This window comes from Strongylocentrotus purpuratus, unplaced genomic scaffold (genome assembly GCF_000002235.5).
Source record: "Strongylocentrotus purpuratus isolate Spur 01 unplaced genomic scaffold, Spur_5.0 spur5_scaffold_19, whole genome shotgun sequence".
In the NCBI taxonomy this organism is placed as follows: Eukaryota; Metazoa; Echinodermata; class Echinoidea; order Camarodonta; family Strongylocentrotidae; genus Strongylocentrotus; species Strongylocentrotus purpuratus.
In genome coordinates this window covers 28,387,154-28,402,818 of record NW_022145604.1, presented here as the reverse complement: position 1 = coordinate 28,402,818, position 15,665 = coordinate 28,387,154, and the positions used below count along the sequence as shown (strand labels likewise).

Genomic DNA, 15,665 nt, shown 5'->3' with positions numbered 1-15,665 from the left:
AAGGGCTCCTGACCCACATACATTGCTTCAGACAAACTTCGTAAAAGAGGATTGTGATAATACATTTTGGAAAGGCAGTTACTCGGTCATCCATTTCAGATGAGTTATGAATAAGGTATCATTATGTAGAATATTAGTTGCTTATTTGAAGGCCACAAAGGACATCACTTTCAAATGGGAATCAACAAAAGTTTGGTATACATTTATTTTATACAAATTGTTTATTAAACTGTAATATAGTAATATAGCGATCAAAAACTGTTTATCTTCAACTTTTCATAATGAACACTTACACTAGTGAAATTAATGAGTTTAGCATATAAATCATTGATCCTAGATGCGTGTACAAAAAACCACTAGTAACAATCAAGTTTCTGCCCTCATTACTATGTTTACTCTTCTTGAAACATCAAACTGGAAGATATTTCTTAAAACTTTGTTGTGTCTCACAAGGAAACTAATAAGATGCTCCATAAGAACATTGACATGACATCACTAAAGGAAGTCTGCTTTATTTTCAGTTAGTAAGCACTACATTTTTTTAATGTTTTTTTTGTTTGTTTTTTTGTTCTTAAGTCCTTGTCTGTCTATCAATGTCATTGTGACAACCGATGTCCAGTCAAAATCCATCAGTGTTATGTCAAATTTAACTGTAAGTTGTATGTTACAAAAATTGTTCATGTCATCTGTTGAAATAGCGGTTTGAAGTTGATAATGTGGTAACATAACCTATATGTTACCATGGTTACCTGCATGTTCTTGCAAAGGTCAGGCAATAAGTCCAAGAACCATGGCTTTGAACGGCTCTATTTACAAACGACTTTAAGTGTAATCATAACGCTTTCACTGGAAGTTCTTCTCTACAACGTTTAATCAATGATAATAGTTTTCTTGTGTGTATGCCTTTGTTTTGAGAAGCCCGTCAAATTGAAGTTACTACCTACATTTACCTTTCATCAGGCAACTCAAGAAAAAAATCTTATCAGACAACTGAGTTTTTACATATTATTCATATGCATTATTATCATGATGACTTTCGGCATGATCAGTTGCTGACTGTTTCGAAGCATCTCCCATCTCCTTCATCCGATGCTGTGATGTCTGATTGAAAATAATATCATTCTTTGCACATCTAAATAAATGCAATAGTACAAATACACTGAAGATTAGAATCTTAAAAAAATATTTGGAAAGTTATTCCATCAAAACCGGTTTTGACATAGACCCAAAATTAAACCTGAAGTAAAAAAAAATCCCATTGCGTATTTCGTAGTTGTACTTATCTTTGGGCTTTAGGTGACAATTCTGGATTTGGAAGGTAGGAATATATGGCCCTTGATGTTTTCCCTTGAGCAATTGACCATGACAAATAATAGTTTTCTTCTATTTGCCATATGCTACAAACTGGGGGGGGGGGGGGGGTTGAGGGAAGGGGGATATTTATCTATGCTGGCCCCCTATTCAGTCAGCAGGTCAGCATGACAAGCTTTATCTGAAATGAGGTATGGGTTTGGGTATGTATATTTAATATTTTCTGTTGTAATATATTAAGTTTGTTTAATTACTTCCTTTTTTCAAAATATAGACACATTTTCCTTAATGGTGATTTTTAATGGTGATTATTAAGAGAAACAATAACAGCATTAACATTAATGGATTAATAGAAGGGACTGTTACGAGGAGCAGAAGCAGCAGCTGTTGAACCAAAAGGTCGCCCTCTGGTGTTCTGGCAGTAGTAGAAGTTGTCCGAGGACTTGCTGGCAAACTCTGCTGGGTCGTTGCGCACCACTGCCCCACATGATGGCGCCGATGATGGGGCATAACGTCGCCCTCCGTAACCCCAATTCTCTGCTCCCTCCAAGAACTCTTGCTTGCATTGTTGTCGACGACGAGCAGCAAAGAGGATGAACCAGCAGAAGCAAAGAACAACAACAAGGAAAACACAACCAGCGACTCCCAAAACGATACCGATAATGATCCCTGTTGAGAGACCAGGAGTTGATTCTAGCTGGCATCTGATTCCTTCATATCCATCCAAGCAGCTATGAAGAAAAAAAACATTAAAAGAAAATTTCATATGCACTATTTTAATATTTGGCTAGTTTGGAACTTTAATCATGAACTGAGCAGTCAAGAACATCAAACAGGGTTCCAAAATATTTTCTGAGAATGAGGCATAGTAGTCAGGTGGCTTAGTGAAATTATCATTACTTGCCGGATAAAAGCACCTTTTTTGGTACAGGACTTCCTTAGGAACTACTAAACGATATTAGGCGGCTAGGAGCCCCCGGCAAAAAAAGTCAATTTAAGGGAGTGGGGGCGGGAGCGTCTTTTGGAGTCCCCAAATAATTTTATAACATTGATTTGTTGTTGTACAAATGCCATTGTTGGTACGGGGCTTCCTTAGGACCTACTGAATGATATTAGGGTAGGAGCCCCCTGCAAGAATATCATATAAGGTTGTGGGGCGGGGGCGTTGCCTCGTAGCCCCCCAAATAACTCAGAAGGTAATATAACATTGATTTGTTGTTGTACAAATGCCATTTTTGACACAGGGCTTCCTCAGGACCTACAGAACAATATGGGGTAGGAGCCCCCGGCAAAAATATCATATAAGGGTGTACGGGCGTCGCCTCGTAGCCCCCAAATAATTTATAAGGTAATATAATAATAATAATAATAATAATACATAAGATTTGTATGACGCCAAATCCACTTGACAATCAAATGCTCAAGGCGCAGCTTGCGCAAAATATGAAATACATGATAAATATACCGGTATACAAAAGTGCAATAGGAAAGGTACAGATATGAAAGGTAATGGTAATCAATTATAAGCCAAATTATTTCTTAAGATTGTTTTTTAACACTTCACCAGTATTGCTAGCTTTAATCCATTGAGTGAGAGTATTCCATAATGAAGGCCCAGCATGAGCGAAGGTTCGCCCCCCCCCCCCCACTTTGTTTTAACCCTAGGAATAATTAGTAAGCCAGAGTTTTGAGAGCGTAGCTGTCTAGAGGGAATGTAATGCTTGATCAAGCCGATGTTGTACTGCGGAGCATAGCCATGTATACAGTGAAATAATAACAAAATAATCTTGAAAACAACACGTTCTCCTAGGGCAAGCAAATTAATGGAGTGATTTGAGGACTGGTGTGATGTGACTGTACTTGTTAGAAAGGGTCACGACAGGAGCAGCAGCATTCTGTAATTTTTGTAATTTTGCAAGTAGGTTGTGAGGTGAACCAAACAAAAGGCCATTACCAAAATGCAAGCGAGATGAGATTAAAGCATGAGTAATTTTCTCAGTGGCACTACGGTTACCTAAGATATTTACGAATAAAACCTCAATTGCGTAACTGATAACGTACAGATTTTGAGACATATTGAATTTGTGTAGACATTGTCATATTTGAGTCGAAAAACACACCAAGGTTGCAACATACATTGGATAAGGTAATTTCATGTCCAGCAAGAGTAATTGAAGTGATGGAAATTTTCTCTGAGTCTTAGAACCATACATTACAAATTCGCATTTGGCGAGATTTAATTTGAGTGAATGTGAGATACAACTATAGACAATATACAATTATAGACATCTTGTACAAAAGTCTCAATGTTATGGATAGCGGTGGCTGCATTGCTCTGATTGGGTTTGAAAGAAGTATATATTTGAATATCCTCAGCATAAACATGATAAGAGAGAGAATGGTGATGACAAATATTCTTCAAACCGGTTAAAGGGCCACTCTAACCCAACTAACATAGCCTTACAAAACATGAATACACATCTACTTATTAATATTCCAGCCTCTGATTTGTCAGAAAATCTCTAAATTGACCAAAAAATGATGATAGCCATCCATTTCTCACAGTTCTTACGCTTGCCGGGCAACGCCCCTCGAAAAAAGGTGATACGGTCATGTGGGTTGATGACGCATTTGACGTCATTGCGGGCATGTCCGATTTGATAATTTCATAATTAGGAATGACGAAATTGCCAGAAACGTACTGGGATAAACAAGTGCATATTATTTTTCGGATAAATGTCTTGTTTTTCAATTAATATCATAGTTTGCCTTTTTAAAGACATTTTAATGCCTAAATTATCCTCCTTTTCACCGGAGAGGCGCCTTCAGTGACGTCAAATGCGCCATCACCGAAACTGGGCTTTATTTCTGCGCGTTCTGAGTCGTCATTTTTTAAGCTAAATTCCAGAATTATTGATTATTTCTAAGAAAAATAATTGACATGTTCGGAATCTCTGTCAAATATTATTCTACATGTCTTTTTTTCATTTTTAGCCCGTTTTGGTTAGAGTGGCCCTTTAAATATAACGAGAACATGGTGGGCCCGCCCACAGAGCCTTGTGGAACTCTGCATGTAAGTGGTACAAAATCTGAAAGGCAGCAGTTTATCAAGACAGCTATAGAATAGCATGACAGGTATGATTTAAACCATTCCAGGGCTTGACCTTTAACACCAACTGACATGAGGGTATTCACCAGAACAGTGTGGTTAACAGTGTTGAAGGCGGAAGACAAATCAAGGAGTATCATAGCAGTTAAATTTCCACCATCCATCTCCCGGAGTATAAAGTTTACAAGGAGAGTTTTTGTTGTAAAAACGCCAGTTTTGGTACAAGGCTTCATTGGGACCTACTGAATGATGGTAGGGTAGGAGCCTCCGGCATAAGTATTCGTATATGTGTGATTGGGGGACCCATTGCGTTTGTACAACCAAAACTCAATGTTGCATTACCTTATATATTATTTGTGGGCTACGAGGCGACGCCCCCACACCCTTATATGGTCTTCTCGCTGGGGGCTCTTACCCTAATATCGTTCAGTAGGTCCTAAGGAAGCCCTATGCCAAAAATGGCATTTGTACAACAACAAATCAATGTTGTATTACCTTATAAATTTTGGGGCTACGAGGCGATGCCCCCACACCCTTATATGATATTTTTGCCAGGGGCTCCAACCCTTATATCATTCAGTAGGTCCTAAGGAAGACCTGTGCCAAAAATGGCATTTGTACAACAACAAATCAATGTTGTATTACCTTATAAATTATTTGGGGGCTACAAGGCGACGCCCCCACACCCTTATATGATATTTTTGCCGGGGGCTCCTCCCCTTATATCGTTCAGTAGGTCCTAAGGAAGTCCTGTGCCAAAAATGGCATTTGTACAACAACAAATCAATGTTATACTACCTTCTAAATTATTTGGGGACTACGACGAGGCAACGCCCCGTCCCACACCCTTATATGATATTCTTGCAGAGGGCTCCTAGCCTAATTTTGTTTAGTAAGCCCTAAGGAAGCCCTGTACCAAAAATGCTGCTTTTATCCGGCAAGTAACGATAATCAATAAATACGACACTAAGCCACCTGACTATAGATATAAAAATTAGAAAATTAAAAGTGCTGCACCTATTTCTGTGTATGCTGTTTGAGGTCACTAAATCATGTGACTGAACTCAGAGGAGTCACGTCAGTGATCACTTGTTTAGGAATGAATATTAATATCTATTGATTTTCATAATATATTTCATGTTAGACATAACAATTTCCACAATATTTCAATTACTGAAAAAAGGGTCTGTATACAAAATTTATGCAATGCTACAAAAACAAAAAACAACATGTACACCAGTAAATCATTTTTGCATTATATCAACTCACATGCAGGAGGCAACCCCATTGCTGTCAACTTCGCAAGTGCTGTTGTTTTGGCAATCCAACTCCTCACATGAAACTGGGAAAATACAGGAAGAAAAAAAAATAAAAAGTTGTTCCAATACCACTGACTGGCGAGATATATGTACATTTGACGGAGATTACAAGTTGTCGCTTAAGGGTTATCTGGGTTCTTTATCATAGCACATCATTGATATACTCAATTTAGAGGCTGGGTACACCTAGGTGAGATAGAGATGAGACTCTCTTCTACATGTATAATACTGCTTTACACACAGACAAAACTCAAGTATGACAGGAATTTTAAAGCCACTGCAATATGGTTGTATAGAATTTGCAAATACATGTATCCTTGCATGGGAATAGCATAGACAAACAGTTATAGATAGCAAAGAGCCCAGTTGAAAGCAATCCAATTATATGAAATATGTATGTAACAATTACAATAACATGATATTCTTTTGAAGACTTACCTGGAATTTCACAAAACGTTCCTGTGTACTGTGCGGGGCATCTAAATTTGAAACATAATAGAATTTTTAAAAAAGTGAGATTAAATGCACGGCCCCTACAGAAATAATACGCATCTGGATGTTTGCAGTTTTAACCACACAACATGTACTCAATTCTCTTCCTAAGGATCTGGCTAGACATATATTTGTGTTTTCAACAAAACTGGGGGAGTCATGATCGATCTTACTGCAGTAATCTAGCACAAAGTCATACATTACTTATGTTACTTTGCCACTTCCTAACAACATGTAAATAAGAAGTCAACCTACAGTGTACATGAAACATGGCTTCAAATGAAATATCCACCTCCACTTTGGAAGAGTGAAATCTTCATGTCAATTTTTTACAAATTTTCACAAATCGCATACCACACTTAACATGCCAAAACAGTAATGAGAAGCAATGGCTCAGTAGTAGAGTATTGGTCTTGTAACGGGGAGGTCCCAGGTTCAAAACCAAGTCAATGCGCTTGTGCCCTTTGGTAAGGAAGTAATCCTCATTACAAGGACTTAAAGACGTCCGTCCCCTGGAAGTTTACATATAAGCATATAGACATGCTTGCTTTAATAGCAGACATCATCGATCATCAAATATCATGAGAGCAATCTTGCAGCATGAAAATCCATTTTAACCCAAAGCAGTTCAGATTTGTCTAAAGGTCTACATGAATCATCTTTTACTTCTTAAACTGGCAACAATTGTTTGTAGTTTCCACTCTTTCAAATCATAGTTTTACAAAATATAACTAGATGGAACTTTGACTGCACGAAGTCGAAAATGATGCCTCTGCCATAGAGCCATTTTACAAACCGAAACAGAAGCAATCTTTAAAATTCAAGTTTATTTTGTAATCCATTAACAGGTTCCCAGAATATAGTGATTACAAGCTATTTTCAATATATATGTATGACCCTTTGATCTTTGACCTCATAACCCTAAAATCTAATCAGTTCATTGGCTCTGCAATATACATACATGTCCTGAGTTTGATAGTAATCCATCTGTCGGTTCTAGTGATAATGCATCACAAGCTATTTCAGCATACATAATGAGCCCCATGAGCTTTGGCCTTTGACCTCATGACCCCAAAATCTATTTAGTTCATTGCCTCTGCAAGAGACAACTATGTCCTGAGTTTGATGGTAATCTGTCCATCGGGTCTAATGATAATGTGATCAAGAGCTATTTTTGCATACATTATGAGCCCTGTGACCCCAAAATATAATCAGTTCATTGGCTCTGCAAGATACATATATGTCTGGAGTTTGATGGTAATCCGTCAATCGGTTCTGACGATAATGTGATCACGAGCTATTTTTGCATACATTATGAGCCCTAGCTGTGACCTTTTACCTCATGACCCCAAAATATAATCAGTTCATTGGCTCTGCAAGATACATACACGACCCAAGTTTGATGGTAATCCGTCAATCGGTTCTGACGATAATGAGATCACGAGCTATTTTTGCATACATTATGAGCCCTGTGACCTTTGACCTCATGAACCCAAAATATAATCAGTTCATTGGCTCTGCAAGATACATGCATGACCTAATTTAGCAGGAATCCATCAATCGGTTCTTGAGATAACGCGATCACGAGAGCGGGACGTATGGATGGACAACCCGAAAACATAGTAGGGACTTTTAGATTTGCATGACAACAATGGGGACTGCTACGTGTGACGTCCTTTTAAGGCACTGCCAGGACCTTAAAGGACGTTACACGTGACTGCCAGTGCCTTAAAAGGACGTCACACATAGCAGTCCACGCAAATCTAAAAGTCCCTAATGCTAGTCACTTTGTAGCGGAGACATAAACATGTATTTCATATGACAAAGTGTGCATGGAAGTTCCACAAAATCAAATGCAATTGCCAATTTGTACACTAAAATAGTGATCATAAATTGCACTCTGCATTGCTAATTTAGTGACAATTATACATTTTTATTAAATCATTCTTATTCACGAATGGCACAACATACAGCAACAGAAGTAGTCTTAAATTTCCCAGTGAGTTTTGTACTTTCAGCTCATGTACATTTTGTAATTCAGAGCATTCTCGAGTAAAAAATTAATATAAAAAGTCACAATAAGGTGATATTAAACTGCTTTGAGTTAAGTATTGAAGAGGGGGGGGGGGGAAGTATACAGTCATCATCTTATAATTGGGCAAAGTTAGGATAAGATGATTCTCCTTACTCGCAATATGGATCTCCCATCATGTCTACTTGGCATACTCCTCCGTTCTGGCAAGTATGTCTCTCACAGGCAACTAAAATAGAGTATCAAAATATTGATCAGTTCAATCAGTTAACCCTTACTGTACTGGGGGGGGGGGGGGGCTGAGAGGCCCCCCCCCCCTCAACATTTTTGGAGATTGCACCGCAACCGCTTGGAATTTTGAATTGTCGTTTCATGACTTTTTTCCCTCAAGTCTTACGCACATTTTGATACCATTTTTATCAAAATCGGATATAACTGTAAGGTGTTGCAATTTTTTTAATGATTCTAGTTCCCTGTATATATTTCCAGATTTGATATTCATGAATGCGTATTCATAATTTATGTAAATTAACCTATGCATTTTCAAATATCATAAAAATAATGTAACCTCATGAATTTGAGATGAAGGAAACATTTATTCAATACATTTCCAACATATACAGACAAATATGTAGAGTTTTCTGTAAAATGCATAACATTAGCATTTTGCATAATTAATTAGGCTATAACGACAAAAATTTGCATATTAGGAAAAAACTAATTATACCATCTTGTTCCTTACGTAAATATCTACAAACATGCAAATTTTTGTTTTCATCGGACTTTCTACGGCCGAGATCAAAGGGTGGGGGGGGGGGCCTCTCAGCCCCCCCCCCCCCCCCCAGTCACGAGATGCTCAAAATAGCCCAGTACAGTAAGGGTTAATGATAATCACATTGACAAACATAAATAATGCAAAAACAAAAATATTAGATAGATAGATCCATTAAATAAAGGGTCTATTATTTTCTTACAAATTGATGTGTGCCTAGCCTATAATTTGATGAAAACTTTCAAATATAATTCCAACAGTACAACTATGTTGAAATACCAAACCTAAGTAAACCAGTGGAAACTGTTGGAAGTTGGTGATATTTTTTCAATCACATATATCTGCATAATATCAAGTTAGGACAAAATGTGAGAAATATTCTTATCTTTCTCTCTTCAACTACATGGTGTATCTATATTGTATTTTGTTTACTTCAAAAGTATTGCACATATCCAATATCATGTTCACGAGATAGATCTTGAATATCATTCCGAAACTGAATGAAACCAAGGAAACCAACTCACCCTTGTTTTCACAGACTGGTCCACCAAAGCCAGGCGGACAACTAAAGAGAAAAAATAGAAATAATCATAACATTAATCATAAATACATTACCATTAAAAACAGTAGAGAAATCTTGTCACTAAGATTGTCATTTCTGATGTTGCATGAAAATGTTTCTCCTTTAAAACATTTTTTTAAATAACTATGCTGATAAAAGAGAAAGTGACATATCAAATTGATTAACCACACAGATCCTTTTCCTCCGTTATTTTTATCATATTTGCCATTTTCTTGAACTTCTGTACATATTATTAATAGTGCTGCAATAATACAATGACACTGATTTTGCTTGCTCTCCTTCCTTTAGAAAAGAAGTCTATAGTAAATCATTATATTAACCTAGCAAAGAAAGATATCAGTTTCTTTTACATTGCTTACTTCAACCATGCATAAGATGGTGATAATGTTCCAATTATATTTTGGAGAGATGAGGAAGAAGAAATAGAATAGGAAGATAGGATGCTAGATAGAGGAAAAGGGCCACGAGGACAGATTAAACAAAAGAATAAAGAAAATATAACATAATAAGTCTGGTGTCACCAATATATTAGAGGGTGTTTAATAGTAATATGACTTACGAACAAGATGTGGTATCGGTAGTGACATTATACAGGCATGTCCCTCCATTTTCACACGGAGTTGGCTCACACAGGTCTGGAAAGAAATTTTGAAAAAAATATAAAGGAATGTAATTCTTCTAAATCAGTTCTTAATAGTATAAAAAAATAAAGACATTTTCGTTTTTGTTCACGTCTTTGTATCTTATTACACACGTATAACTGCATAAGCATAGGACCATAGCTTTGATTTAATGATTTATCCCAATTGCTGTTCACACAATGCATTCATAAAAGAAACTGGCGGTTTACCGGGCATATATACACAGGGTGTGGTTGATACAGATACTAAGACGACTAAACTGTTAGAGTTTATTGGTTGGTTTCACATTCCCATGCAGATTCAGTACAGATAACAAAATATACATAAAAGATATATTGTTTCATAATTTAAAAGAAATGATTGTAGCAATTGACATCAAACTAGTTTGACAACTATTATCATGTTTAATGAAACCCAGACAAGAAAAGTACAAAACTTCGAAATGTGCAAGAACCTACAGAAAAGCATAGCTTGTAAAGAATAGGTTCCTGGGAGACGTGGAAAAATGATCAGGAAAGAATATGTTTACTTTATAGAGACGTATTCATAATGAAATGTAAGAGGGTAGTAAGAGGGTAGTAATTTGACAAATAATTGTATACAAGTTCAATAAAAATTCGGGACAAATTAATACAGACAGAAAACTACCCAAACTAAGAACTCTCTTAAAGGTACTATGTCCCATTTGCAGGCCAAAAAAATGAAAAGGTTAAATTCCAATGGCATTTGAAAGATGATACTAATTTAGAACTTCTGTCAAAACAAAAGGGTTTGAAAATGTCTTTTTGTGGGAAAATAATGACCATTAGTTGTCAAATCGACATAAGTGATTGCAATCACTTATGTAAATAGTCTGATTTTTAGGCCCTTGTACATATATTATGTTTTGTGCTGCACAAAGACTCAATCAGTTTAATTTTGGCCATTACAAGAAGTTGGTTATTGATGTAGACAAATGCTGCATGTACCTGTTACAGCTCATTTATGTATGTTATTACCAAAGAAAAAAAGAAGTCAATCAGTCCCTCAATAGTGTCTGACAGTGAAGGCTATAAAGTAAACTGGTTTCCTTGCATAACTTGAAAACTAGGACATTGCTAACGTTTAAATTTCACAGATAGGACATTCATGAAATCTTCATGATTCCGGCAATGTTCTACAGAATTTGATGTTGGCTGCAAAAGGGACATAGTATCTTTAAAGCTCAGCCGACTCTGATTATTATTATCAAATAAGTACAAGTACATCCAACCATGCCTATTCCTAGTAAGAAGGAAGGTGTACTTACTCTCATATATAAGTTCTTCCACATAGACTGTATAAGCATTCCCTGTCCAGTCACTTGGAGAACCTTGGAATCCATTATCACTAGCGATCTGGGCCCTCATCATGGCCTCCATCTGGGATGTGCCGTAGATATCGATGATGAAGTCGACGATGATACTTCCTGGGCGGAAGGCTGCGATGTTACATTCGATATAGGTGTATGGCACATTGACATTCATCCATAGATTAAGCTGGTACATGAACTGCAACATAGCAAGCAAATATAAACAAAACAAATTAGGAAGCTCATCCCTGTTTGAATAGAAGATATTATGGAGGTAGTATGGAGGTAGTATACAGTGTGAGTCCAAAAAAAGTTTACACCTAGAAAATTGCTAATTATTTAAAAAATCATCTATGAACAGTAAGTGATTATACATCTCATAAAAGAGTGTTTTATCCCAAATCATTTGGTATCATTTTAGGGTGGTATGTGTTCACGATTGGATGAACGGGAGGCATTGCTTGAGAGAGTGCATAAATCGATTTGCGCCAAAGTTGCTTGTGTGTTGTTTGAATAAGACAATTAGGATTTGGGTATTAATTCATTCTTTGCAGATCAAAATAACATCCCTAACAAAATTAGTCATGCCACACATATCAAATATCGAATATCGAATATCAATAAACATTCGTACGCGTGTGTGTGTGACTTTGCTTCTCCAAAAAGCATATGCAATGCATTTCATTTGATAAATTCAATTCATTCTCTCACTCCGCTAATCCCAAATGAATACATGCTGTAGGCATCACTTTGGCGCAAGTCGATTTTTGCACTCTCGCAAACAATGCCTCCTGTTCATCCAAGCGTGAACACATACCACACAAAAATTATACCAAATGATTTGGGATAAAACACTCTTTCATAAGTTGTATAAACATTTACTGTACATAGATGATGTTAAAATAATGAGCAATTTTCTAGGTGTAAACTTTTGTTTGACTCACACGGTAGTACGAAGGTAGAAGAATACAAGGTATTATAAATTTCTTAGTTTTAATCAGAATTAGCTCAAATTTTGCAAATCTGTTTCTCTCATTGCCCCTTTATAGGCATCAATGAAGCAGTCAAATATCCCATGGTAAATAGGCAGACTCGAGCTACAGCATAACAGGGCCTTGAGTTTCATAGAACTTGTTACTGATAACAAATTTCAATAACTGTTATAAGCTACTAAAATCATGGCATTTGATTGGATGAGAGCCAATTTGTCATAGAAATTTAGCATTTGTTATTGATAACAAGTTTTATTAAACAGGGCCCAGATACTGCATAAGTACATAGAGTACAGGGCCTTTTACACATGCAAGGTATTTTCTTCAATCACTCACCACGTCACATGTGATGGCAGTCATATTTGAGAATTCAGCCGAGTCTGTGTTTGCTAATGCGGGCGAGTAGGTCACACTATCACCATTAATGCTATTGTATCGGAAACTCCCTGCCAGTCTCGTAGAATCTGTGAATGAGGCACACAAAATACTCTTTCTTATACTGCCTTGATGGCTATAGAACCGATAAAGGATATTATATTCAAACAAGATCCAATATTAAGAGTACAGAGTCAAAAAGAATGTTTTCTCAAATCCTATATTCTTAATCTTGAAAAAGTAATTTTTCTTCCTTCTAAATATATTGCAGTCTTAAAAATTAAAGGAAATCCAAATAGAAAGTATAATATAGCAAGTGTGATTGACAATATAAAACCCTGCAAATCAATTTATCTATAAAGCATGCATAATTCTTTACACAATTTTGATATTGTGATTCTACATTATGTCAATTTCATTTAAATGCAATTCAATCATGAAAATAAAATGATGACACTTACACAAACAAGATTCCTTGTATCGTATAGAAGAATTGGTGCAGTAACACTCAAAGCCTGGGTCTAATTCAGTACAACCTTCATTTACTCCTGAACACGATGTTTCTAACATGCACTCTGAAGCATCTATAGAAAAAAAAATTGATACAAAAACTTTCATCGGTTGGGATAATCATGAAATGTAGTTTTTAAAGCTTCTACCAACCTTGAATTTTGTGGACAAGCTTTCGCTTCCTGTGGCTCGTGGCTCGTTGATGACACCTTTGTTATCATTGATTATGACCACATTGACTAATTCCTAATTACATCAATAGCATCGACCAACATAAACATTTCTCTGTTGAGGAAGAGGTTCAAAGGTCACTGAACTTCCTGGACACAAAGGTCTTTTTGAATGATGACCTTCAGTATCCATCACTGTGTACAGGAAACCAACCCACACCGATTCTTATTTGAACTTTGAATCGGATCACCCCCTCAGCACAAAGGTTGGAGTTGCTAGCTCATTGTATCTGAGAGCTCAAAGTGTACCTCAGACAATGATGCACTACAGAGTGAATTCCAACATATTGACAAGGCGCTTATGTGGATACCCGGCATGGATGGGACAAAGAGCAAAGGACAGAATAAGAACTAAGATCCCCCCTCCCCGAAGAAAAAGGAAGAAGTTAACAACAGAGTAGTTCTTCCTTTTATTAACACCCATATCCTCTCGCTTGAAACAAGCATTCCAAGACAAGGATATGAGTGTTGCCTTCAGAAGCCCCACACTAAGAAGTAGGTTGGTCCATATCAAAAAGACCGAATTCCAAGAGAGGAAAAGACAGGCATTGTGTACAAGATTACTTGCACAGATTGTAATAATTCTTATGTTGCGGAAACTGGCAGAACTCTTAATGAGCGATTAAAAGAACACAAAAAGAGCCCTCAGATTGAGCAACCCATCCGGCCTTAAAGCTTTAGCTGAACATGCCCTCAACACAGGACATAATATTGGATGGGATGATGCCCTCGTTATTAACTTTGAGAGCAACTCCTGTCAAGAAAGGTGAAAGAGTCAATATGGAAGAGGGTTAAGCCTACACTAAACAGGGACTCTTGATAGCGCTAAGAAAACGTGTGACTGATCACTTAGCTTGAGAAAGTCCACAGGAGTGGATGAAAGCTTGCCCACAAAATTCAAGGTTGCATGGTAGCGAAGCTTTGAAAACTACATTGTAATATAATAATTGTCATGAAAAACAAAACTAAAATGAAATGAGAATAACATTTTTGTTAGTAAAGAAATATTCCCCAATATTATATAATTAACCATCAAATTAGGAGTACTGTATTGTTAATTGTTCTGAATTGCAAATCCCACTAGAGAAAATCAAGAGTGTTAACAAACTTTCAGAACTTCATGGAAAGGTCCTAAACTACTACACAAAGGGTATAGATATATTTTGTCATGACTATATACTTACCAAAGTTCACGACCATCTTGTGTTAAATTCAAACTCAAGACAGAATGCACAATTTACGTGCAAGCTGCATTTCAGTATGGATCATTGCTGCAAGATTTTCATGATAACCATCTCAATGACTACTAAATCAGTCCCTTATAGGCTCAATACATTAACTAGCTGGTTCATTTACGTAATGGGAAGCTTGATCAAATGAGGCTCAGAAGAGTCATCTTACCATCAAAGAAGAGAGATAGAAGTTGGATGGTATTCCCGTTCTCATCAGTCCAAACTAAAGGAGTGCCAGAGAATCCGTTGCTCATGATATCGGAGGTAATTCTGGCTACGCCCTCTGTGTTCTCCCCATACACAGTGATAGCATACGACACGATCGTTTCGGACGATGAACCCGGAGCAAAGCCGGTGACCTCACAAGTGGACATGGGGTATGGCGTGCTGGCGATTACCCAACCATCAATCACATTTAGAAACTGAAAACAGAGAAGAGACAATAGAGAAAGAATGTTCAAAGATAGATTGTGGATAGTGAAAAAGATATCGCGTTGATGATGCACGTAGAAGTGAAATTGCAAAGAACTTTCATTTAAAACAATATCAGACAAGATTTACTTTACATCCACTAGCACTAATCATTACCGCATCACATCTTTATTTTTATATTACATTTCCATTCCACATCTACTTTTACCCTGAATTGCAAGGCAATACGGAAAACATGTAGCAAATGCTCATGATTGGGTTAATTTACAATGCGATTTTTCAAAAATATACAAGGCACTACACAC

General features: G+C 36.8%; 1 protein-coding gene across 2 annotated transcripts in view; it reads right to left on the bottom strand.

Annotated features, from left to right (window-relative positions):
• LOC753055 (neurogenic locus notch homolog protein 2) overlaps positions 1-15,665 on the bottom strand; it is a gene marked incomplete at its 5' end in the record, with an annotated part of 71,838 nt that continues 56,173 nt past the window's right edge. For both annotated transcript variants that reach the window (XM_030990788.1, XM_030990789.1), the window contains 10 exon segments: positions 1-2,042; positions 5,690-5,762; positions 6,178-6,218; positions 8,420-8,492; positions 9,560-9,600; positions 10,178-10,253; positions 11,548-11,788; positions 12,918-13,045; positions 13,418-13,540; positions 15,098-15,350. In XM_030990788.1, coding sequence (XP_030846648.1) covers positions 1,658-2,042; positions 5,690-5,762; positions 6,178-6,218; positions 8,420-8,492; positions 9,560-9,600; positions 10,178-10,253; positions 11,548-11,788; positions 12,918-13,045; positions 13,418-13,540; positions 15,098-15,350 — 1,434 coding nt within the window. In that variant the 3' untranslated portion in view covers positions 1-1,657.